Source organism: Durio zibethinus, chromosome 18 (genome assembly GCF_047325235.1).
Source record: "Durio zibethinus cultivar Kanyao isolate XHJ-2024 chromosome 18, ASM4732523v1, whole genome shotgun sequence".
Taxonomy (NCBI): domain Eukaryota; kingdom Viridiplantae; phylum Streptophyta; class Magnoliopsida; order Malvales; family Malvaceae; genus Durio; species Durio zibethinus.
Genome location: NC_143179.1, coordinates 21,455,269 through 21,482,398, shown reverse-complemented (window position 1 = coordinate 21,482,398; position 27,130 = coordinate 21,455,269). Strand labels below are relative to the sequence as shown.

The window sequence follows — 27,130 nt, the reverse complement described above, 5'->3', positions numbered from 1 at the left end:
TATGATTCAGAGTTATACATTTTAAATAGTGAATATCATATTTGAAGCTCTCTAAAAATAAATTCATGATGTATTTGTTGAGTTACCTATTTTATTAGATTTCTTCAATTGTCTATTTAGTTGTTAATTAGTTCTAGTTTTAGTTAAAGAAAAATTTTGTATATTTATTATTTGATAGTGAGATTTTTCTAGTGATCTGTGATTTTTTTCTTTTACACTAAAAGATTTTTCCCGTCAATCTTGATGTATTTTATTTTTCTTGCATTGTTGATTGTTGTTTATTCTATGGGTTTATTGTGTTATATTATTTCTATGTTTATCACTTTAGGCCTAATAAGTAGTATCAGAGCCAAGGTCATGGGTTCGAGTTTCAGTGGTGTTGCTAGGGGAAAGATTATTGACAGTCAGGGTTGGTCACATCCATCAACTCTATGTGTTTGAACGTTGATATTAGAGTGAAATGTTCGACTTAAATGCAACGAGTATGTGATAATATGCATAAATGAAATATCTATGTAGGTGATGTATTGAATCAATCTGAAGTACAAGCTTAAAGGGGTATTGAGATAACTTAAGCAACAAGATTAAGTACTGTGATTTGACTTAAAAACATATTAAAAATGTGAGGTTGTTTGCTTAAATAAAGTGTTAATAGGACTTTACTTGTAGGAGAGAGTCGAGGTGTGCTCCCATGACTCAAAGTGGAGCAAATCTCTCAACAATTTTCATCATGTAAGAAAAAACAAAAAATTCTGACGTTCACTATGATTTCACCGTAAATGTTACCTAAACTGAGCTGATTAAAGTTGGTAGAGATTTTTTCCCCTCCTGTTCACCATGACAGCGATGATTAAATGCAACCATATGAACACCTTCGTCGCAGAATGTAGAATAGATAGGTAAATGTAGTAGAGAGAAACAAAAGAAAACCCGAGAAAGCTACTTTCCCATTGGCGTAACTTACGGATTAAACAGCAAAAAGGGGAAAATAGTTAGGGATACACACAGAAAAACGGAAATGTTTTTTACAGCTTAACCTAGGCCCACGAGCTGATGGATCACATCAAATGGCGACTTTTAACATGATCTTATGAGACCATCACCCTTAGCCCTTTTGACCTTGTGATGGCTCATGGTTTTCGTACTACATCTGGTAATTCTTTTCGATGATTGGATTCATTCACCTAATTTGATGTCAAAAGTTGCAAACTCTGACCAAAATGCCAGAAAGTCCCGATGGATTGAACACGTCAAATCCGGACATTTAACTTTTTTGGTTATATAACAAACAGTGACAGCAATTATGATCTTCCCTGGCTGGTATTATATACTGGTATGACGTTGGGATGGCATCATTCATCAGTACTAAAATGTAAAACTGATAACAAATTAAACATCTTTGTTAAGAGATTTTGATTCTCTTAAAGTATTAGTATTAAATTTTATTAGGTCATTGAAATTTATCAGTTTAGACCATTTAACCAAGAATTAAGTCGAAAAGGGAAGAGAATGTACATGGGAACCACCAATGAAAACAGATTCTGCAGCTGTCTGATAGTTAAAAAAGCACTGGAATATTTTTGTTTCTGTGCTTATCGCAATATCTTCAGGTAGCGAAGAAATATACAGGACTTCGTCCGTAGGTTCTGATGTCATGATTATGTAATTTCTTTGACTATATGCCACCCCAGGAAGATGCAAACGATATCCTATCTTCTTTTATTGGGTCAAAGTGTGAAAACTATTTACAAATCTAAGTTTTTTATATCACCTTACCCGAAAGCATTGACAAATCTACTTATTTCCTTTGAGAAAAGGCAAAGTTGGTATGCAAGAATGGCCAAGTCTGAGCTTCTATTAGCTTTTCAAATCCTATTTCCGATGGATTAGTCTATTAGCTATAAAAGATTGATCTTGCTGTAGCTTTTCAGAAAGCAAGTTTTTCAGGTCATCATAACCAATTGACAACAATTAAGCACATAGTGTGCTTACTAGACAAAACATAAAAAGTATTGCTCAATGCCCAATACAAATCGTATAATTAATAATCTGAAAATATGAAAATTCTAAGATATTGAGGTCATTTGTAATGGAGCATTGTACCATTACTTTCGAGATATTGCATCCTTTGCAGATTCAAGGGTTGAGACTACAGCAGCAGCAGCACCAGTCAGGACACCCCCTCTGGTATTCTGGTTGCTTTGCAGATGTTGGTGAATCACCTGCACACTCTTCGGCTCTTGGCCCTTCCCTGCTGATGAACGATGGTCCAATGTTTCCACCTTTCTTTCAACTTCACCTTGTGCATTTGTGGTCTCACTCCCCTGTCCATATCAAAATTTTTTAGTAACAATTCACGAAGAACAACATTATTGAGAAACTGAAGAGGTTAAAGCATTACCTTCTTGGATTGCATGTTCATATTGAATGTCACGATTCTGGATTTTGATTTTAAAAAGTGATAAAGAATATATATTAGACACTATAAATAGTAAGCCCCCCATCCATTGTTTGTTGTTTATATTGGGCCATGGCCGACGAATGCTTGGTCTCCAACACTATTTTCCAGCAGAAAGAAGAGGCCCTAACATCAAGTGAACACCACCAGGTGTCACCCTCTTATATCCCATATACAAGATTAATCTATTTTGCAAGCTCTTGCAAATTTTCCACAGCATTTTCTTTTCAAAATTTCTTTCTCCTTTTATCAGCCCAGTATTCTTTTTATGATTTCGTTCTCTTTTCACAACTTTTGTCCTTTGAATTAAGAGCTTTAAGGAAGCTGAATAAATGTGTCTAGCTAGACAATCATCTCAAATTTTTATAGAGCACAACCTCAGTTAAAAATGGCCTCCTGAAGCAGAAAGGAAACATAGAGTAGTATGTCATTGTTACACTTTCCAAATGCACAACACGATCTGAACAGACATTGCAAACAATTCAGGTCACGACTATATTATGTCCCGTTCTAAACACTACTGGTTGAACTACAATTGAAACAAGACAGAACTGTAGATACATGGCAAGGAAATTGGACAAAACTGTATTGTCAACCATATCTTAAAAGTCTATAGCAGATTGCTGATCAGTAAGTCATAAGAGGCGACCCACTGCAGTGGACATCAGAAGCATCAGAGAGCTTTTGCCTTTGAGACAACGTTGTAATTTCAGCAGCATCAACATCGATGTTCAAAATGTTTTTCCTCTTCTGGGTTTCAAAACTGGCTTTTTCTTCTGATACCTCAGCAATTGGACTTAAGGCCTCTGCTTCCTTGGGGTGAAGAGACACCATGGCTTGAGCTTCAGTCACCACTGATGATGCATCACCATCTGTAGCATATAAAATCCTTTTGATAGCTGCAACAATCTACAATAATATGTGGTAAACATTAAACAATCAATTGTAACTACCTTTTTTACAACTAATAAAATTTGCCTACTCTAATCTGAATTGTCAAAGAGAAATACCGGTGAGTCTTCAATCTCAGGAGTCTGGCAGAGAATCTCAATGTCTCTCAACTTTGCAAAGTAGAAATCCCTCTCTTTCTCAAGACTATCAACAGACAGCTTCAATTCCGTGATCTACATTGTCAGGAGAAGACATTAGATTCTTCTTAAAATTCTTAAACCAATAATACTATCAATTCATTCATTTAATATAAAGTACCTGTTTATCATAAGCAGCCATTGACATAGATGGTTTGGATGAAGTCTTTGCTGATTGATTTGACGAGTTCATGGATGATGAAACATCGTTGCTGTTCCTTTGAGCATGGTAAGATGGAGGTCTAGGAGCAGCAGTTGAACCCTTGCTTGAGGATTGTTGTGGTGCTGATTTCTTGCCTACTTCTTTTCCTCCTTTAGAAGCCTCTCTCCTTTCCACTGGGTTGTAACTAAATATGACAACAGCAAAAAACCCCTCATAGATCTTTTCACTTCTTATCCATGATATATAGACCTACTAGGTAAAAATAAGCCTCGATGCAGGATAACAACACCAGAAAGAGAAACCATTCACTAAAACTAAAAGTTAAACAACTGAAATCAATTTCTTGAAATTCAATTATGAATTATGAAAATGCTAGATCCTAGGTCTAAATGTTAGTACCAATTGCTTGGAAAAGAAAAAACCTTAACTTCAAGCACATTGCAAGTCTCAAATATGACTAAAACTATTGCAGTCTGTCAAATTAGTAATGGCAGAAAAATTAATATAACAAATGCCAAATTTTAATGAAGAAATTGGTTTCAAAGTCATATATAACAAATAATATTAGCCAAAGAAAAAAAGACAGCAATAAGTTTGAGAAGGCCAATTATTCCTAAAATTTTAATAATATAACAAATTTGAAATTCTATAGGGGAAAAAGAAACCATTAAGAACAAGAACAAGAAAACCCAGAAGGAATGTAAAATAGCTAAAATTAATTGACAAAATCTAACAGATTAAAAAGAAAATTAGGGTTTGAAAAAAATTTACTTATGAAGACCGCCTCCATTGACAGAATCACAATATCTTTTCATCCATTGCATGAACTCCAGATTATCAAGCGGCCTCCCTTTCACTAGCTTGCTCACCTCGATATGCTAAAACCACCAAAAAATTTAAAAAAAATCAAAATTCAAAACCAGAAAAAAAAAAAAAAAGAAGAGAAATGATGACAAAATTAAATTAAAATTGAAACCTTGGTGATTTTGAGTTTGCTAAAGATGTCTTGGAGGACTTTGTAATTTTGGATCATCTCGTATTCGTTTTTGGCGTCGAAGTTGACTTTGTGCATCGGCACCATTCCAGGATGAACCGCATCCATCAGCTGGCAATGAACCGCACCGGAACATGCCTACACACCAGATCGAAACAAAATCCCTTTTTAAAAAAACTCAAAACAAATCAACGAAATTAAAAAAATAAAAAACACCTCTTCGACTTTGGAGAGATTGAGATGAAGAGTGGAGTTGATCCACGCAAGAATCTCAGATCTTCCGACGAAATAAGCCGAATCCATCATTCCGATATTCGTCGCCATTGCTTCTTCTTTTTTTTTCCCCTCTGAGGGTTTTCCTCTTTTTTTTTGGTTCTAACGGCTATCGGTGTTAGGGAAGAAAAGTTTGAAGGGTTTTTGAAAGAGAGAAGAGCGGGATGTTTCGCATCTCAAAAAATGACGGCTTGGGCAGCCCAGACCCACCGGAGTCGCCGGTCCACTATGTATGGGTTGCTTAATTCCCGCTAAAGGTTAAACTCATTGGGCTAATGTAGCCCAAAGTGGGTCCTTTATTGTCGTCCTTGATGTGTAAAAAATACAAATTAAGCCAGGCTATATTTTTTATACGGTCCATAGATTATTATTACTCCATTTATATGCATTAATGCAAAAGATTGAGCACTGAAGCTATAAGTGTATTATTATAGATTATTTAATGGTTAAATGGTCCATGCACGCATTTTCACCAATATTGGAAACTGGGTTTAACTAAATTCCCATTGCTATTTGCTTCCAATGATGATGTCTCAGCCTTAATTTGGGGTGAAGCAGTGTTGGAAAAACAGGGCAGAAAATGAAAACGAAAATGAAGATGAAAATGAAAGGTGATAGCCAGAATAGCGGAAGGGACAAAAAAAAAAAAATAGCTATTCGGAAAGGATAAGTTGCCTTATAAACAATGAGGGGATGCTTCTTCAGAGAATGATCGATCCTTTTGCATTGATAGTGTTAAAGGACAAATAAGAATATTATATCCTCCGCCATTGCCAGGCGATTCATTAATATTATATTAAGGCTGAGTATTTGAAAAAAAAAAAAGAACCTCTGAATATCTTGCAAAGATACTTTAATGGGTTATTAACACAACATAACAAGACAAAAGAACTAAAGAAAACAACGATAGACCCAAAATTTCTAATCCTAGTAAGTTAATAAAAAAAAGATGGATTGGGTCTAACAATTAGCAATAAATATTAGTGTCACACCAAGAAGATCCAACTCGTGATGTAGAAACAAATTTTTTAAAAACAAATTCTCTCTACAAAGGAAGTCTCCAATTTTGTCCAAAGTTTATCAGTGTCCATAATAATGTGATGAAGATGAAGTTGAAGAAGGGATTTTCTCAAGAATTTGTAAGGCTTCTTTCATCGGGGGTCTCTTTTGTGGTATTGGAGATGCACAATTGTATCCTAACTTGAAACAAGCCAGCAAAGCCTCCTCTTTGCCTTCCAGTTCAGCACGAATTGCCGCATCAGCCATCCTCAATGCCTTGATTTGGTCTTCAACTACAATCCCATTTCCCTGACCCAACTCATCCACAACAATGACTTTCCCTGTTAGAAGCTCAAGCAAAATGACCCCAAATGCATACACATCCCACTTCGGATTGGGCTTGAGGCTCCTTAGTGATTCCGGGGCGTGGTATGGAGATACACCAAACAAGCTCGGGCTTGAACTTGGGCTAGGTCCTGCTAGATCTTGGAAGCTATCTCTTGATGCCGTTGACCTCTTACTACCAAAATTTCGGGCTGACACTCCAAGTTTAGGACCCGTGTCACCTGTTATTAGCCTTTCGAGCCCAAAGTCTCCAATCTTTGGTTCCATGTCGGAGCCTAACAGGACATTGCTCGGCTTCAAATTGGCATGCACATGCTTCTTCTCATGGAGATATGCCAGCCCACGGGCCACACCTTTAGCAATCTTTAGCCGAGCCTCCCAGGGAAGATGAGAAGGTGAAGAACCAACTTTTCCTGAAATGAGAAAAAAAAAAGGGGGATCCAGCGCAGTCGGCAAATACCCATATTATTTTTTCTAACGTGCGAATACGTTTCACTTTAAAGTGTGGAAAATTGGAAAAATAGGAAGGGAACGAAGGAAAAGGACTCACTGTAACGAGCGTTGGCGAGGCTGCCATTTGGTACAAAATCGTAGATAATAAGCTTTTCATCAACTCCCCAATAGAACCCACGAATCCTGACTAAATTGGGGTGCACCAGTTTAGCAATGACTCGAACCTGGTTCTCGAAATCCCTAAACCGACCCACACTGTTCTCACCAATCCTTCGAACCGCCAAGGAGTTCCCATCTTCAAGCACTGCCTTGTACATTATACTAGACCCCGTGGCACCTAAAATGTAAGCTGATGCTTTAAGCAACGTCTCAAGCATGAGCTGCTTTTCCCCATCAACGGTCACCAATGTCCCTTTTCTGTCATGTTCTTGCTCTTGCTGCCGTTGATTATCATGACTTTTGCTACCGCTTTGATCTTCCTCATTGTCAGAAGTGGTATCAGATTCTTCCTCGTATTCTCCTCTCTTTCTCAAACATGACCATCTTCTAAACCCTCCTGGTTCTGATGATGAAGATGTCATAGACCAATTGTCTTTGGCTGTCTTAGCTTCTTGCTTTGTTGTAGTCTCAACTCTCTTTTTCCTCTTTAACTTGCAAACGAAAAAGAAAACCATGATGACAAATCCAATTCCTGCTATATCTCCGACTATAATTCCTACTATTGTTCCTGGTTTGAGCCTGCTTTGTCCCGGTTTTTTAGCTCGAGGAGACGATTCCGGCGTGTTGGAATCCGTTGTCTTGGGGATGGCAGCAATCGCTGGAGAAGAAGTTGGTGACGAGACGTTAGGAGAAGAAGTTGGTGACGAGACGTTAGGAGAAGATGATGGTGAAGAAGGAATAGGACAATCACGCCTGATTACTTCACCACACAGACCAGGATTTCCGGAAAAAGATTTGGATTCTTGATTCCTAAAAACAACAGAATCCGGGATTTCTCCCGTAAGATTATTGAAGGAAAGATCAATAGTAGCGTTACCAGGAATTTTCTCAGCGAATTCTGGTGGAATTACCCCGGAAAGCGTGTTGTAAGAAACGCTCATGTACTTAAGATTGTTGCCTCCAAAGTTTGGAGGCAAAGACCCAGAGAGAAGATTGGAAGAAAGATCTAAAACTTGAACAGATTGGAACCCAGTTGGAAGATTACCGGAAAAGTGATTTTTCTTTAAAGAAACAACAGTTAGATTCGGGATAGTAGTGAGAGTAGAAGGTAAAGTTCCCGCCAATGCATTGTTAGAAAGGTTAAGGGATTGAAGGTGTACTAACCGTCCTATTGTTTCTGGTATCACACCAGTGATCAAGTTGTTTGACAAATCAAGAAACCGAAGCTGGGTTGCGTTGAAAATAGAAAAAGGAAGAGACCCGTTGAGAGAATTGTTGGATAGATCAAGATTTTCAAGGTGTTGAATCATGCCTAGATTGGATGGAATTGAACCAAGAAGCTGACAGTTTGGAAGAGACAAGCCTGTAACACGAGAGGTGTCATTGGAGTTGCCTGGTGCTCCACAAGTTACTCCATTCCAAGAACAGGGCGTCTGGTCGCTGGACTTCCAGCTCCGTAGCACGTTTAGAGGATCACTGAGTATCAAGTACTTGAAAGAAAGCAAGAGAGCTTCATCTGTATTTAGCCCCAAAGCTTGAACCACAAGAAACTCAACAATAATAAGAATTCTCCACCATAAATGGAGTTTAATTCTAGAGGAGGAACTCATGATTCGTCAAACTGATCCCACATTTCGTCTATGAAAATAGACAGAATCTGAGAAAGAGAGTGAAGGAAAGAGAGAGAGAGAGAGAGAGAGAGAGAGAGAGGACTAACAGAAGTAACTGAGATTTATCATTTATGTTAACGAAGGTGCCAGAGGCCAAGTGATGAAAGTTGGTTAAAAAAAACTTCTGGTGCGCAACTCTCTGCAGGTATATAATTTAAGGTTTGCTAGAATTGATTAAATGCTCTCATCCTTAGTTTAATAAAATTATTCCTCACTTATATCTTTCTCTTGCTTCCGATCACATTTATTGAATAAAATAGATAAAAAAAAAATCGCCAAAAGGATCAGAATAGCATCTTTGCTACAAGACATCTATGTGAAGTTGAAAAATTGCAGTGCTCTCTCCTCTTAGATTAACTTTAATTAAACTTTCTGTTTCTTTAAAGTTTTTCTATACAGCAAAATACTAGATGCTGTAAACATTTCTTTTCTTTTCAATGGTTATTAGATTGGTTGCATCATTATCTTAATATAGAAATCAGCAAATCTACAAATTTGCATGTACTTTTTTTGGATGGGTGATCAAAATGACAATAAACCTACTTGCTATAAGTCAAATTTAGTGGTTCTGATTGATATGAAAAATGTTTAAGGTGTGTGATTTCTTTTTTTCCCCACACTTTCAGTGGAAGGGGAATAATATTCTTCTTCTCTTTTTCTTGGTACAAAGACAATGGAATGAGTATATGTTCTGTCAATATGTCATATTTACGTTATTTTTCTTTTTTGTCAAATTTACATGATTGTGTCTAAGATATACACTATGGGTGTTTCCATTCATTGAAGTATAAAACTGTTGTTATTCGAAATATAGACAAACAGGTCGGGAAAGAAAAGTTGGGTGGGAAATTAATCAAATTTGATGTATTGATGACCATAAATCTAGGGCAACGTTTTTGTGCAGGGTCCCTCAAAATGGTCCTTCCTATCATCTCATCAGAACGTCATTATTGCATTTATGAGAATTATAGGGTCTTCATTCATTGCTCCACCGTTTGAAAATTTTGACTAGCTGATGAGCCCTTGGTATATTTGACATCTCCTTTATCCTTAAAGATTAAAAACCTTCAAGAATTATTTGACCATGGCCCCAACAATGAGCTATCAGGACTTGCCTCACTTAGGGCGTACAATGTTTAAATGATGTGTTTCTGTTCTTGCCATTTCATTTAAAGATGTGATATATGAGAAATCTGAGACAAAAAAAAAAAAAAAAAAAGGAAGGGATAACGGGAAGCAAGAAAGCAAGAAAACAAGAAGCAAAATGATAGACGTTGAAATGACCACCAAAAAACATGGTGATTGTGTTTTATTTGCAAGGTATTATCTAATAGTAATTGTTTATAGGTTACTTCAAATGAACAATTTAATCCATCCATCCACAAAATTTCTAACTAAGCCTAGCAGGGCATGTTCTACTGTCTACGTTTTTCATTCTAGTCCATGACATGGAATAACGTTTCGACCAATAACCAGCTATGATTCCTCTCCAAATTGTCCTCATTTGGGTAGTGGAAAAGATGATCAAGCGATCCATAGCTCTCTTTTTCTCAACTTTTTTTTGTAAGATTCCAGCTTAGGAAGTAGACTTAGCATTGTCTGATTTTTATATTGACAACAAGCCATGTTTGAGTTGATAACAGTTGGGAAGCTTGGATTTTGTTCTTTTCTTCAAATAGCTGTTCCATCCCAGAATTTTAAGATCTAGATTTCTAATCTTTGTTCAGACATGGGAGTTCATTATGTCATCCATCATCATCTTCCTCCCTCTTTTTCTTTTTAAAATTGTTTGTGGCAGCTTTACCGGCCTTGTTATAATAGAATTAAGCAAATAAGAAAGTGGGTGAATACATTTAGGTGTTAAATAAATACAAGATCAAACAGATTTTTTGTGCCTGCCCTTGTTTGGTGTGGTCATATTTACATTATTAATAATGAAACTCCTATTTCTTCCTTTCTTTTCATAATTCCTCTTTTTCTCCATTGAAATTAGAAAGTGAAAAGAAATGTGTAGTCAAGAAAATGGATGGAAAAGCTCTAAAGCATTGAACTTTTTCTTTCATGTTAAAAAAAGCCTGTAATGGCAACAATTCAATGGAGGGGTTTGCATTTGTGGGAGTTTGCCAATGGCTGGTTTTCGAAGACGAAAAGATACTTTTGAAAATGTCAATTTGCATCCATTAAGTCTTAGGAGTGAGAAAAAAAGTCCAAATTTAATTTAAAATTATAGTGTTTAATTCAAATATTTTTTATTCAATTTAGATTAAGATTGAATATTAAATGTATATATTAAATTTGGATCGAATTTTAAATCAAAATATAAAAAATAAAAAAATAAACTAAATCAAACTATACAGTGTTATTAATTTTTATATATTCTTTAAATTTTTATAAAATAAAATTAATTATTTTATATTTAAATATATTAAAAATCTTATCAAAATAATATATAAAAACAAAAAAAAATTTCAAAAATTTATGAACCTAAATAAATCAATAAAATTTAATTTGAATTAAATTAATTTAAAAAAAATAAATTCGAATTCGAATTAAATTTTACAAATTTATAATATTATATATTATTTAAATAAAATTAAACTAAATCCGATCTCATCCATTATTATCCATACCAAATTTTTGGTCAAAGATTTTGACAGCTTGCTGATTAGCATGAACCACAAAAGAAAAAAGAAAGCAACACCATAGTATTTAGCAGTTCCATCTTTTTCATTTATGCTTTGAATGAAATCCCACAAAAAAAATAGTAAAAAAAAAGGAAAAGTGGAAAATCTCAATGCCGGGTGAAAGAATTTTATGGCCCAAAGGTCATACATTTTGGAGTCTAACAGCCATCTCCATTCCTGGAGTTGCTTCAGTTGAGCAGCTTTTACATTTTCTTCACCCCCTTTCAGATCCCAAATAGGCAGATCGTGTTTCTTCCTCTCTTCACTAACACGAAACTAAAGAATCTATCAATATCTAGACTTGCTATTCAGCAGGTACAAAGCAGCCAATCCTTTCAAAGTTAATTCATAAACATTGATAGTAAGAATTTTTGGCTTAAACCACCATACCAGAATCTTAACTGCCTCTTAGTGAACAATGAAAAAGGTTTACTTTTGATGGCCAGAATACAACAACCAAGAAGTTAGTGTTATTGTCTCCATATTAAAATAATTTCAGATTTAATTCAATTAATTTACATATTTATTATTAAATAATAAAATATAATTTAAAATTCATAGTCCGAGAAAATGTTATCTACTACTTTGAAACGACTTATGTGAGTGCGGGTCATGCCAAATCTTGCCTTTTGTTTAATCTTCTTCCAGTTTCGTTGAAAAGTGCCGTTAAAAGAAGGGAAAAAAAAAACCATTTGTTGGACAGCCAACCATTATCTAACTAGAATTTATGCTGGCTTAACGTTACCAGATGAAGGCTGACTTGGGAGATTTAGGAGAATATCAAAGACTGAAATTTTCTAATTAAAATAGAGAGAAGATTATTAGAGGAGCAATATTTTTATACCTTTTTGCTTAGTGTTATCAATCACCAACCCCAGCAGTAGTACTGCCCTAAACTAAAACAGGCATGGAAAAAAAATGATGGTTTAGAAATTTCTTGGCCTAAAATTTTCTAATTTTGCTTTTCCAAATTTATCATGTAAAGTTTCAATTTCATATTTGGAATATCACGAATATACGCATAAAGAGTTAAATTCATATTTATAAAATAAATTTAAATGATAAAATTATAAAATTTTCGAATTAAAACGACATGAATTAAGTAATTGTCTCCGGATTGAATAATTGTTTCCATTTTAGGAAATCCTGGTGGTGTGTATTTCTGGTATTGCTAGTTTTGCCGATACATTTCTTACATGCAAACCTAATGATGGGATACAAAAACAGCCAAGCCTTAATCAATGCGTGCAACAAATAATTGAGCTTCTCCTTGGTTGACATTCGGCGAGGTTTTATAGTTTCTCTCATAAGCTCGTAACCAACTTTTTCTGGTAGCTTGTTAACGCCTTGGTTGGATTTTCAGCAGGTTTTTTTTTTTTTTTTGTCTCGAATTCTGTCCTAGATTGGGATATGGCAACATCAAACATGGGATTTCTTTGTTGGGGAATCTTATTTTTACTGTTGACCGCTTGGGGTTCCTAATTCCATTTCATCGGGGAATAAAGTTGATCTTGTGAGTTGTAGTGTGAATGCCATTAATACAATGTAATATTCCGAAAAATTAGTTGAGTTTTTTTGTTTTTGGAACTTTAACATGATAGAAATTTAATACTACTATAACCCAACAAATGTTTGGCTCGGGACTTTTCAAATATTAAATATGCTTTGATTTAATGGGTTTGAAAACCTTTGCTTTGATCCTTGAGAGAAAGGCTCACTCAAGCGCTTTGATGACCGTGGGAGTAAACTTGAAAGAGAAGAAAATGCTTGTGGAAAGTACGAAGTTCGAGTCACTAGGTGACTATAGTGTTGCCTTGCTCTTCGTGTGGGCACATGGTTTGCGCACTGAATTCCTAGTCCCTGTTGGCGTTTTGTCCTTTCTTGATGGGCCTGTTGTTGAAATCCAAACCCTTGGGGGCAATGTTCAGCTAAAAACGCCCAATTTAATTGTTAAAGCACCCACAAAGCCATAAGTAATCATGCCAATAGGTGGATGAAAGGGACGTATCTATTCTTTCTTGCAGCTCAAAGCCCCAAAACTTAGCTTGTTGGGCCTTGTACTTAACCTCCAGGCAAATCACCCTTAACCATGCAAATAGTCAATGAAAAGGGAATCCGTTGGCCGTTGGCCCTTTGACATAAAAGAAGGCAGGAAGATGACTTTCAACTAGATTTAATAATTTTAAATATGATATAAAAATAATATAAAAAATTATATGTGTTTTAATACAAATTTTGACATAGCATAATTTATGTTTTTTACTTTTTGATATGTTTAAATATGTGATACGATACGAATAATATGTTTAATTTAATCTTATCATACGAATATATGTTTAATATGTTTAACACTTTTTTTATATTTATTTTAATTTAATATAAATATATAAATATTATTTTAATTTTGAATCTTTTAATTATGAAATTTAATTAGTTATTTAATATCATATAAAAATTATAAATATTTAATTAAATATTCATTTAATAACTATTTTAAAATTATTTTTGTATTAATAATATAAATATAATATAAATATTAATATTAGTCTTACACATTATTATTTTTATTTTTTAATTTTTAATAGTTTATCATTTTGAATTTGATATTAAAAATTATTATGGTTATATAATATATATTAAAATTTAAATATATATAATACATATTAAATGAGTATTAAAATTGTTTATTTTTTTAATATGTAAGTATTTTTTATATTTTCAATATACCAAATTTATTAAGTTATAAATTATAGATAATTTATAGTTATTTATTATTTTAATCGTGTTTTTATATATATTCGTATTAATCATATCTATTTGTATATATTCATGTTAGTTGTGTTTATTCATATATATTCATGTCGTGTTTAAATAAATTAATTATACACGTATTAATAATGTTATGTTATGTATAACGCGTATAATAAATATGTAATATTTGTGTTTAAAATTTAAATATATTTTATAATTCGTGTCATTATACGTGTCAAACATAACACAAAAATACGAATTACCAAGTCTACTTTCAATTTTGTTCATTAATACTATCTCTTGTTAAGACACCAAAAGCTTATTTGGATTAATTGTCTTTTGATTTTTATATGGTTATTATCTCAGAAAAGAGTTATAAATTGATGGGTAACTTAAAAAGCTCAACAGCATTTTTTAGGCAGCTGCCAACTCAACAATGGTAGCGCGTCCATCAAGCACAAGATCAGCCACAGCAGCACCAGTAGCTGGACCATTGAGGATCCCCCAACAACTATGAACAGTGGCCACATAACAGCCCCTGACCCCTGGAAGTTCTCCTATCACTGGCAGACCATCGGCTGTACATGGCAAGAAACAAGCTTGCTCATCCTTCACCTTAGCCTTTCCTTCAGCCAGATGACTCGAAACATTGCTAACCACTCTTGAGCATCTCTATCGATTATGGGTTGCCTACTATTCGCTCTTGAACATCTGGCACCTCTGCCACCGCAGACATCCCGCATATATACACGTCCCCTATAACAATCCAATTTATACTTTTGTATACCAGAAATTTACGGTCGAACATACCCAGTAGGAGGAGGGTACACTTGGGCTGTCGTTTGGGTCCGCTATAACGGGCTCAGCCTACTACATTTGTAGCCCAAGTAGTTTCTAATTTTTGGGTATGGGTGGACAAAAAAATGTTGTCAAGACCAAAAGAAAAACATATGCCCTACGAGGCAGCACGACAAATCTTCACCACCTCGGTGCATTAACTTCTCTCTTTTTTTTTTTTTTAATTGATTCAAATTTAAGTCTTTGAGTAATGAACAACATACATTAATCATTAAGCTAATTATAATTTGTTATATGATTTATAAGTAAATATGTATGCTTCCTTTTACGTGCATAATTGCAACATTTTGTTCTTGAAAAAGATATTTCAACAGTTAAAATTTATGATTTTCGTTTGAATTGGAAATCTTAAACTTACATTTTAAGAGTAAGATTGTGGGATGGGTTACAATTTCTAAACTAGACAAATATAATCTAATAATTACAACCTTCCAACTTTCGGCAAAGCAATATTCATTTGGCTTAATGTAAATGGCAAGCAAACAAGCATAGGCATGGAAAGTTGATGCATGTATGAGACCAAAAACTACCACAAATTTCACTTGGTTCGCATTTAATTTACGAAATATTATTTATTTTAATATTAAAATTTTATGATTTTATTCCATTAAAGGTATTTTTATTTATATATTATAATAGATCCTCAAAATCTGTTGAGGTGTCAATACTTTTCTTGTTAAAGCTTGATATCCCCATTATACCTAACATAGTACAAAATCATCACACTAGACATTGGGATTCTATAAGTGACTTTCACCATGTAGGCACTTAACTTTCACAAGATTTTGAAAATGGTTCCTACGATGTAGTATTTAACTCTCATTCAACCGATAACTAATATGATATCATTTGTGAAAATTCGTACTTAACCTGCGAGGTATTGTCTTTTTTAACTCAAAAATCTTATAGTTTTATCACACAAAAAGCATTTCAGAAGTTTTTGGATTTAAGTCTTTACATATATATCATAGCAGATTCTTAAAATCTCTTGATGTGGGATTGAAATGTCACAAACTCTCCTTATTAAAACTTGACATTAAATGTGACAATGATTCGGTATAGATTGGATTCGGTTTGGTTTTTTCGGATATTGCATAATATTATGAAATTTTAAAATTCAATCCGAATCGAAATTGAATTTTACAAGTTCGGTTCAATTAGATTTATGGGTTTTTTTTATTTTTATATATCATTTTAATATAAAATTTTAATATATTTAAGTAGATTTTGATATAAAATTATTATTTTTACTTTAAAAATTTTAAAGTATATATAAAAACTAAGAAAAATATATAATTTGGTTTGGTTCGATTTTTTTTTTTATTTTTCACTTCTCGATCCAAAATTCGATTCGAACCTAATATATACATTTAATATCTAAACTTGATCTGAATCGAATAAGATAAAAATCGATCCGAACCAAACTGAATATTATGGTTTCAAATTGGTTTTCGAATTTTTTTATTTTTTTCTCACATTTACTTAACATTTCTAAACGAGGCTCTCACTATATAACACTTAACTTTTTTTGCCTCTATTAAAACTTAACATTTTTAGAGTTAGCTCTTATCATATAGCACTTAATTTTTGTAAGATTCTAAAAATGGTTGTCATGATATAGCACTTAATTCATGTTCGACTGGTAATCGCTTTGATATCATTTATAAAAATCAACATCTAACTTACAAGATATTGTCTATTTAGACTCAAAAGTCTCAAAGTTTTGTCCTACAATAGGCATCTCAAAAGTTTTTTTGTTTAAACCTCTATTTATATGTCATAACAGATCTTCAAAATCTATTGATTTTGGATTAGGGTAACATAAACTCCATTTGTTAAAGGTGTCATAAACTTTCTTTGTTAAAACTTGATGTTTCTGTCAAGCTAACACAAATCACATACAGAATCATAAAATTGTACACATAGAACCACAGAACCAAAATCATACAAAACTTTGAGATTTTAGAGGTAGCTCTCATGGGATTCTAGAGGTGACTTTCGCAGTGTAGCATTTAACACCTATCTTACTGATAATTGCTCTAATATTATTTGTGAAGACTCATACTCAATCTGTGAGATATTACTTGTTTTGACTTGAATATCTCATTACTTTATCCCACTAAAGGTGCATTTACTTATATATTATAACAGATCTTCAAAATCTCCTGATATAAGATTGAGGTATCACAAACTCTCTCATTAAAACTTAATATCTTCGTCAAGTCCAATATAAAGCACAGAATCACCACACATAGAATTACAAAATCAGAATTACATCAAACGTTAGGATTTTAAAGATGACTCTCATCGTATAATATTTAACTCCTGTAAAATTCTAGAGGTGACTTTCATGGTGTAATACTTAATTATCATTTGACTGGTAACCACTTTGATATCATTTGTGGAGATTTATACCCAACTTGTGAGGTATTATTCGCTTTAATCCAAAAATCTTATAATTTTATCTTATAAAAAATATCTCAATATTTTTAAATTTAAATATTTACTTATATATCATAATATTATATATTCTCAATGCAGAATCGAGATGTCACACATTAATTATCAAATTGTTAGCATATTTTTATGTAATAATTACTTTTAATTGTTGGAAATAATGGTAGTTCAAATGTGGGATTATATAGTGGGAAATGACCTGTCCAGAGGATTATCCCTTTCATTCTCGTAATCTTCGCAATCATTTTTATAATAAAATAATAATATAGTGCCATATTCTTTATTCCAATTTGCCAAATGCAAAGCTCCTATATATTTCTGTCTGTTATTGATTAAAGCTGGGACGCATTGTGGTAGCATTTCACTGGAAATTGCATTCTATGACCGAACTCCTGTTGTTTCTACGAAGTTATTGTCTTTATTTATTGAGGAGGACCCAATCAACTTGCAGACTCGCACTAAGGCGACAACAATTCCTAACCAATCACCCCTCCATCTAAGATGTTAGGTGAATTATTACTTTCGTCACTAGTTGTGCCTTTTTTTTTCTTTAAGAAAACAAAGGAATTAGAGCTAGGTTGCTAGCCAATTTGACTCAAGGGATGGCGGCCATGTATAATATCGGCTTAAGCAAACCTGCTTTTGTTGGGTTCTGTTGATTCGTTTTATAATTCTATTTTGGGAGCTTTGGGGATAAGATTTTGGTATTAACATAAGTAAATTTCATCCATAAATATAATTTTGCCAACAGTACTTGTGCGCTATGTTAATAGTTTTAAAATTTTAATTTCAATGATCATAATTTAAATTTTAATATTTTAAATATAAAAAATATACATTTTTATAATTTTCTTTGTAAGAATGAGGTGATGAAAGTTGAATGTAAATTTTGGTCAGGAGTAGAGAAATAGATAGGGAAATTAAGTTGATTTATCTAACTATCAGTACTATATCATATTGAAGATAAAAACCGATGGGAAAGCGAAAAATAATAATATATAAACATCCTCTTATTATTAAATTAAATGGTGGAAAGTCATATATTTTATCTTAGGTCAAGGATTATTGCTCTCATTTTGATGAAAGCATGAGGAAGTAAGCTATAAGTTGTTTGGAATTTCTTGCCTGAATTATAGTTGAGTATGGGACAAAATGCAAGATTTCAAATCCCAATTTCCTGGCAATTAACTTGATTGATAGTAGCCAGTAGGTGTTGCCTTGTCTTAACCTAAGATATCTCCACCATCTTACAATAAAAAAGACCAAGTCCAAGCAGGGTCACAGGCACATCGTTGGACATGAAATTGAAAAACTGATAAAAAAAATTAAATAATTGCAAGTTCAACAGTTATGACTTGCAAACAAGGAGAAAATTTTGAAAAAAAAGTGTCCAAATAACTACAAAAATTAAAGAATACCCAGTGGCCATAGGCAAACAAGAAAGAGTTACCATAATAGATAGAAATAGAATAAACCTATATTAGACTTGATAATTTAAAATATAATATGGTAATCACACGATGTGAATAAAATATGAAAATAAGATACGAAAATGATATGATTTAAAATTTTAATAATAATTATATATAATTTAATAAAATTAAATAAATATATTTTATATTTTTGTATTGATACATAATTTTTGTATAAAATAAAATATATATACATAAATTTTAATATTTTATATGATACAGATACAAAAATCTTAAGATCCATCTTAGATTCTCCAATGACAATTGACATTGGCATGAATGGGAACTGCAAAAATCTTTCCTTCTGTTCACTCAACCAAAAAGCAAGACCAGACCTACCCATCTAATAAGCCAAGTTTGAAAAACTATTGCTACTTTAATTAGTTGCGAACTATTAGGTGCTTTGCTTGATTTGTTATAGTAATTTCTGTTTCCTTTGTTTGTTTGGAAAGAAATTAAGCTGAAAAAGATAAAGGAAAAGGGGAAAGAAAATGTCATGTGCGATAATAATTTTTTTTGGTTTTGACATTTCAAAACAAATAATTGAAAGTTTCAAATTTCCCTTGTTTCAAATCAAGTTTGCCAAATTGAAAATCAAATCAAAAAAGGTGGAAAACAATGTATGTAAGAGTGGATAGAAGCTGGCTTCACTGAGGAAACGGATAACATTGTTATATCCAGAAGTTAATTCTTATCTGAATTATTATGAGTTGTTTCAGTGTGAAATTTTGGATTTATCTCGACAAAGCTTAATCTGATAAAAAACTGATCAACTAAAGACTCTTACAATGACCCCTAACCTAACCACAGGCCAGAGGACAGGAGAAATGGGGCTCCACCACATTGATGAAACATTGAAAACCTTTTTCTCTAACAAAATACTCCTGTTGAGAGATTTTTGTTTTCTTTTTCTTTTTATTTTTCAACTGAGCTTTTTGCACACTTTATTAGAAGAATGAAGCTGTTGGGTTCAAAACCCACTAATATTTGCTAGTTGGATATGAAAAAGGATAAGCCACCCTCCCACTGCCCTCTTTTCATTGTTTTGTTTTTGTCTGCAATGATCCATCATCGACCGTGATACTCAACCAATGCCATCACACATTTGCATGAGCTGCTATTTCTTTTGCAGGGTCATAACTTTTGCTTGCATGTGTTAACTTCCCCACCTCCCTCCCTTTTTTTTTCTTTTTCTCTTTTTTCCTTTTGGATTTTATGCAATAGGTGAACATAATTAAGATAAGACTTCAAAGTCTTAAAAAGGAATTATACCTATAAATTGTTTTGTTCACTAACTCAATCCTTTAAGCCTTAAACCTTTATCTAGAAATCAATAAATATTACTCTTCGCGTCAAAGTTTGGCATCAAGCAAATTAATAAAATGATCAATAACAAAGATTATAGAAGGGAAATGCCTTGGATAAGTTAAAGACCAAACCCAAAAAATTAGATTATTTATATAACTTTGAGGCTTCTTTTGCTTCTTCACTTGCGTTAATTTTATTTTTTTTTTATGTACAAATGAAATCATAACTTAAGATTAGAAAATAGATTGAACGTGTTAAAATTCGAACTCCAGATCTACTATTTTAAAGATTACTACAATCATTTAAGAAGATTACTATTTAATCTCATATTTTTAACTAAGTAATAGTCTTCTAAGTTCTAAATGAATATTAATACCATAAAAGCAAAAGGCATGTATCAATTCGTCAAAGTGGGGAGAAATGTGGCTTAATTAAATCCTATCAAGTATGCATTTGCTTGATTCCGAGAACGAATATATAGTCACCAAGTTTCAGTTGAAAGTAAAGAAGGGGAAAAGATCATAAAGAGGATAAAATTTGATGAATAAAAATATAAAATAAATCAAATCATAAGCTCATATAGCACTTTCGTTTGCAAATATATTGTATTTTATCCATATAAATATTAATCAATCATAGTCTTCAAATAGTAACTAATTGCTTTAACGAGAGAAACAGCTAGCAAAAAGCAAAATGGCTGCGCCCACCACAGCAATTTTTAAGAAGATGGATGCATGCACTATGTCGTGGAATGATTAAAGTACGATAAAAGGTTAACCTTATTCCTCAATGTTATTCCTAATGCCATACAAAACCCTAAACTATAAAGTTATGCTTAAATTCATGATAATTTTTAACATCATGATCACTTAAAACATTTATCGTTTTATATCTGAATATTTAATTTAATAATTATTGTATATTAATATTTATTAGCTAAATAAACTATTACAAATTAACTTCTTCTTTACAAAAAGATGTCATGCAAAAACTTCATACATTCAAATATTCATTTTATAAAAGAATCATTATATCATATCCTCGTATTCTTATTTTTTTTGTAAAAAATAAAAAAATAGCCTTCATTGCTACATAAAAAAATATAAAAATTTTCATTAAACTATGGCTTTTTATGTCCTAATTTTTGGTGGTAGTCAGTTGTTTCTAATTTAAACTATTTTTTACTTAATTTAATTATATTAAGATTAATATATTTTTTTATTTTCCTTAAACTCTTTATTTAGCTCCCTTTTTAGTTATTCTTGCTATAATTTAATCTCTGTTACATCTATACCTAACTCTTCAAAGCTTAATTCTTTTGATTTTTTTAGACAATGCTAAGGGAATAAAGTTAGTAACCCCTAAAAATAGTCGACCATTATACAAAAGATATCATATTCTTTTGGAAGTCTTTATCTTGAAACGAATAAGATTAATAATTCATAACAAAAAAATTATATATTAAAATTATATTTTCAAATTTCAAGTGATATTGAACGAGTAAAGCTTAAGTCCCTTTATTAAAATTTTAAATTTAAATTTTAATACGAATGAAATAGAGTTTGTGAAAATAGATAAAAAATTATTATCCTTTGTTATATCATTCAATATTATTTAAATGAAAAGAAATATCTATTAAGATTACTTATGAGGAGAGTCGCTTTAAATCACTAAAAGCATAAGGCTGTGAGGCACGTTTTCCCAATTCTTATTCCGATTTGTGTGCATCTGGTTAAGACTTAACCCTTAAGAACCCAAAGCTACGTCGTTTTGATACAATCTTGTTTGTTTTTGGCTGACAGTTCATTCATTTTCTTCTTCCTTTCACTGACCTTTGTCAGAAGGCGTTGAAAAGCTAATATTTGCTGATGTAATAAATAAACTGATGTGGCCAGAAAAAAATAGTAAACAAACAAATAATGGTACTTGCAAACACATGAGAAGCAGATGGTATGATGGGTGCATACGGCTTATGGTAGCGAGAATCATGGGATTGTTAGTGAAGGGATCATCCCACTGAAATAATCCCCAAACAAAAGCGATGCTGTCTTTTTCGCTGAACTCAAAAAAAAAAAAAACAAATTATGTAAATAAATAATCCAAACATTTCTCATAAAAAAATGCAAAAGGAAGCAATGCGTTTTAGCTGGCACTATTGTCCTTCCTCGTCGCTGATCCCTTCGACGGTTCAAAAGGAGACAACAACAGATTACTCTCATAAAAAAAAGAAAAAATATAAAAAACCCTGATGACGTGGCGGAAAACAAGGGGATAAGGGAGGGTAAAGAACAAGACATGACCTGTGGTGTCTAAGGCTGGGCAATCAATTACCATTGGTTTGCCTACGTGTAATACGTTAGAAATAAACATGTGTCTTTGGCTTTCCGTATGTATTTTTCATAACAACCGTCGTTTTTGTCTTTGTCGTTGTGGTGGTGGGGAAGTTGTGGACGCGGTTGTCCCCATTTGCCCCCTTGTTTTCCACGTGCCTGTCTGAGCGAAAAAGAAAATCGACCGACGAGAAGGTGGTTTGGAAATTGAAAATTAATTTCGACCGTCAATTATATTTTGGAGGCTTTTTTCATGTAATTTTTGTGAACCACAATTTTTCACTTCAGGATTTGATTTTCACGAATTGTTTTCAAAGTTCAATAATTGTATTTGAATCTCGAAACTTCACATTTAGAATTATTTTTATGAAAAAAAATGGATAAAGCAAAAAGAAATTAAGTAACTCTTTACTCATAAATGATTAGTTTAATTATTTAAGATTTATTTTTTTATGAAAAAATTTTGAATTTAAATTTTATTAATGATGGTTTATTAAAATTATTTTAAATATATAATTTATAATTATTTATTTTAAATTATTTATAGCAATTGGGATTTAAAAATTCACTCGAAAATGGTTGGGGAAAAACAACTATAAATAGTGATAGTAACGAATTATATCGAAATAAATTTTTGTTTGTCTTTTTGAATTTAATAAAATAAATATCTAATTATGACATAAAATATTATTTTTTATGTTTAATCTGATCTATATATATATATATAATTATAATAATTTGATGTGATTTAAAATTAATTTAATAAAATATTTAAAAATATTATTTTTAATATAAATTATATTTTAATTATACATGAATATAATATTTTTATTAAATTAATATCTTAAATTAAAACATTAAATAATAATTTTATTAATATAATACATATATATAATTAAATAAATAATAAAAATTATATATATATATATATACTAAATCGAAATAGGTTTACTAAAACCCAACTTAAAATTCGATTTAAAAAATAATCTTATAAAATCGAAACTCAACAAGACCGGACTCATTTGCCATCCTTAACTACAAATGTTCATGACATTGATACCAGCTTGTGGTCTAATGGGTGTTTTTTTTTTTTTAATTTTATAAGGCGTAAATTTTCCCTCTTTATTGCAAAACAATGGACCGACCGAATCAATATTTTAACGATGAAAGATTTTATATCTAAGCCTAAGTGTAGAAAAAAAAAAAAAAGAAAAAAAAGTTCCCATGCAATGAATGTGTACGTAATCACGTGACATAATATATTCAACGACCGTACAGAAAATCTTTATACCCATACGGCCATATGTACACTTTTCAAAATTACAATGATGCCCAAACGTCCGTTGCGTAGAGGATGCAAGTCACACGTGTCTCCTGCGGAGCGAGGCTGATGCACGTGTTAGTAGAGTTAACTTTGCACATGTCAATTTTTTAAAAAAATTATTTTTAGTAATCTTCAAATAAATATTTTTTAGTATTTTTTTAAATTTTGTCTATTTAATTTTTAAATTTTAACCATCAATATTAACAAAAAAATTAAATTTTAACATAAATTAAAAAATCTAAAAAATTCATAAACTATACATTTAAGTTAGACATACAAATCCAAATTTGAAACCATGACCATTGCAAATATTTGAACTTTGTGAGTTGAGAATAATGAGGCTTTATTTGTAAATTTGTGTTTATATTGTCAGAAAATTTTTTAGAATATTTTTTAAAAATTTATTATTTAAAAATATTTTTCCTTAAATTTATTACATACACAAAACAGTTATTATAGTAGAATATAAGTTTAGACTTCTTCAAAGAAAACAACTTCCGTTCTATCCTTTATGTTTTCCTTTGAAACAAATTTTTTTTTTTTTAAAACAAAGAAAGTCTTTCATATTTGAGTTTGGAAACTTAATAAAACAGTTAAATTTCGACATCAAAATTAATGTCTGCCACCGACCCCAAGGTCCCAACTCAATCCAAAATTATTAACCAAAAATAATTCAGACAAAACATGAATGATTAAATTTTTTTTTTTTAAAAATAAGCATTAAGTAATAGGTACGATGTACGATAATAGAGGTGTATACGAATATCTGCATCGTATCTTTTTCATTAAATACAACTCCCTTAGTCAGATTTTTAATTAATTAATTAATCCCCTTTTAATCCCACCTTTAATTCATTAATTAATTTTAAAAGTCCGTTAATTTAGTTTCGAAAGGAAGTTCGATGGAAGCTCCGTCGAGAGGGGTGGGACGTTGGAGCGTGTTTCATTACGGGTTTCCTTTACCGGTTCCGTACATGTAGGCAAAGCAAAGAAAGCATAAAAAGACGGTTTTAAGGGTGTGGAGAAAGGGATATATGACCGACAGGTGGCTATTAACTACGAAAAGGCCATTAAAGGTGATGGAAGGTTTACAGGCTGGACCTGACAGGAAACTAGTAATTATTTACCCTTCCATTCGGCGATCAATCTTGTCGTTTGTGCCAGCTCAGCATTTCCGTTCCGCCGTTCTTTTATTTTATTATTTTTTTCATGCAGCTACTTGGATTTAAAAAGAAAAAAAAAATTGAAAAAGCAAAGAAAAATCCAGCACGAGAATGCTATACAGGCTGGCGTCCTCAGTCAAACCCAACCGTTATCATCAATATCTCTTCTGATATTGATTTTTAATTAATAATTTATTTATTTATTTTCATTGATAAATTATGGTACGCAGATTTCGCTTTTGTCTCTGTAACTTCCAGAACATTGAATATGAAGCAACCGTATTTTACGCTCTTACTTTGGAGCACTCCGCCAAAACTCCGAGGAAGCTTCTTTGAAAATCCTCCTATGTTTTTTGAAATGATTAAAAAATATATTATTTACTTTTATAAAAGAATAATCAAACAAAAAATATATTTTTTTAACAGATTGTGAAAGAAAAGGACGCTCCAAATTAAATTTGAATTATGAATTTTGTGATGCTGCAAAGAGAAGCATAAGTGCCTCCGCTCCACGCAATAATATTAGTTCGAAAAAATTTCCCCTTTACAAACACAGAGAGTGGGACAGACGCTCCCATGTTTGAGAGTCACAAAAAACTGAAAAAGGAAGAAAAAAAATAGAAAATACTAGAGAGAGTGACTTATGTAAATCAGTGCAATTCAGAAGTGACGCGTGTCCGTTAGCCAGCTGTATCCCCAACCCCACTTTCTCCGACTGCTTAACTAGAACAATCGGTGCACAAAACGATTCTCCTTGCTTTACCCTTCACCGTTTCAACCGGTTACTTCCCTCTCATCTCTTATATATTCCGCTTCTCTGTCTCGCTAGCCTTCGTCTCCCTTAAAACGCCAAAACCAAAGCCAAAGAAAAAAAAAAAACAAAGGAAAACCCAAATATCACATACGAAGAACCAATTTTTCCTTTGCATGCTTTTAAATTTGATTTCATGGCTGTAATAAACACATCAAACGGAAAAGAAATGGATCGGATCAAAGGTCCATGGAGCCCCGAAGAAGATGACTTGCTCCAAAAACTGGTCCAAAAACATGGCCCCAGAAACTGGTCTTTGATCAGCAAATCAATCCCGGGTCGATCCGGGAAATCCTGTCGGCTCCGATGGTGCAACCAACTGTCACCCCAAGTTGAGCACCGGGCTTTCACTCCCGAAGAAGATGAGACCATCATGAGAGCTCATGCTCGGTTCGGTAACAAGTGGGCCACCATAGCCCGGCTCCTTAACGGTCGTACCGACAACGCCATTAAAAACCACTGGAACTCGACGCTAAAACGTAAGTGCTTGTCAGTTGGGGAAGAGTGTAATTTTATTACTAACGGGGGGTATGATGGTAATTTGGGAGGGGAGGAGCGACAGCCGTTGAAAAGATCGGTAAGTGCTGGGCTTTACATGAGCCCAGGAAGCCCATCGGGATCCGATGGGAGCAACTCTAGCGTTCCCGTTTTATCATCTTCACAAGTTTATAAGCCCATCCCAAGGACCGGCGGAGTTAACGTTGACGTCAATGTTATGCCAGCTGGAGTCGAAGCAGCGGCATCGTCTTCTAACGATCCACCGACTTCACTGAGTCTGTCTTTACCGGGCGCCGAGTCATGCGAGGTGTCGACCCATCCAGCTACCGAGTCATCCCAGATGAGGAGCGAAGCTAAAATTGAAGAAAGGGGAGGTGGGGTGATGGCGTTCAGTGAGGAGTTTATGGCGGTGATGCAAGAGATGATAAGGGTGGAGGTGAGGAATTACATGGTGCAGATGCAGCAGCGAAACGGTGGCGTTTCAGGAAGAGGAGGGGGAATGGGAATGTGTTTGGATGGGGGGTTTAGGAATTTTATGGCTACGAACCGAGTTGGGTAAAAACTAAATGAGATGAAAAAGAGTGAAAAAACTGGGCTTTTGTTTTTTCCTAGTTAATGTACAGACTGAGAGGGCGATCGTTAAGAAGGAAAAAATCGGAAGGACAAAAAATGGAATTTTTTTTTTTTAATTTACCTGTCTCGTGGCCTTGTTTTTAGGGAACAAAGAAAATGGAAAAAAAAAATGAGAAGCAAAAAAAGGGCACAAATCCTTCGAAAATTCAATCTAATCCCCAGATTATAAAAGTAAAACCTGTTTCTGAAATTTAGGAACTTCAAGTTTTTTGATTTGTTCTCTCTTTGGGATCAAAGCC

At 32.8% G+C, this 27,130-nt stretch overlaps 3 protein-coding genes and 1 pseudogene across 4 annotated transcripts; 1 reads left to right on the top strand and 3 right to left on the bottom strand.

Moving 5' to 3' along the window:
* Window positions 1–1,985: 1,985 nt before the first annotated feature.
* On the bottom strand, window positions 1,986–2,543 carry LOC111300735 (uncharacterized). The gene is made up of 2 exons (XM_022896354.2): window positions 2,402–2,543; window positions 1,986–2,324 (listed from the first exon to the last, which is right to left on the bottom strand). The coding sequence occupies exons 1-2, from the start codon at window positions 2,420–2,422 to the stop codon at window positions 2,106–2,108; spliced, it is 240 nt and encodes a 79-aa protein (XP_022752089.1). The 5' UTR covers window positions 2,423–2,543; the 3' UTR covers window positions 1,986–2,105.
* A 256-nt stretch (window positions 2,544–2,799) lies between these two features.
* LOC111300734 (microtubule-associated protein RP/EB family member 1C-like) lies at window positions 2,800–5,093 on the bottom strand. Its single transcript, XM_022896353.2, has 6 exons — window positions 4,920–5,093; window positions 4,686–4,841; window positions 4,481–4,587; window positions 3,668–3,893; window positions 3,469–3,582; window positions 2,800–3,367 (listed from the first exon to the last, which is right to left on the bottom strand). The coding sequence occupies exons 1-6, from the start codon at window positions 5,025–5,027 to the stop codon at window positions 3,086–3,088; spliced, it is 993 nt and encodes a 330-aa protein (XP_022752088.2). The 5' UTR covers window positions 5,028–5,093; the 3' UTR covers window positions 2,800–3,085.
* Window positions 5,094–5,813: 720 nt separating this feature from the next.
* LOC111300733 (putative LRR receptor-like serine/threonine-protein kinase At4g37250) lies at window positions 5,814–8,830 on the bottom strand. The gene is made up of 2 exons (XM_022896351.2): window positions 6,871–8,830; window positions 5,814–6,733 (listed from the first exon to the last, which is right to left on the bottom strand). The coding sequence occupies exons 1-2, from the start codon at window positions 8,540–8,542 to the stop codon at window positions 6,057–6,059; spliced, it is 2,349 nt and encodes a 782-aa protein (XP_022752086.2). The 5' UTR covers window positions 8,543–8,830; the 3' UTR covers window positions 5,814–6,056.
* A 16,634-nt stretch (window positions 8,831–25,464) lies between these two features.
* LOC111299961 (transcription factor MYB73 pseudogene) lies at window positions 25,465–27,106 on the top strand (annotated as a pseudogene). Its single transcript, XR_016330012.1, has one exon. The product of XR_016330012.1 is annotated as a transcription factor MYB73 pseudogene (transcript).
* The last annotated feature ends 24 nt before the right edge of the window (window positions 27,107–27,130 follow it).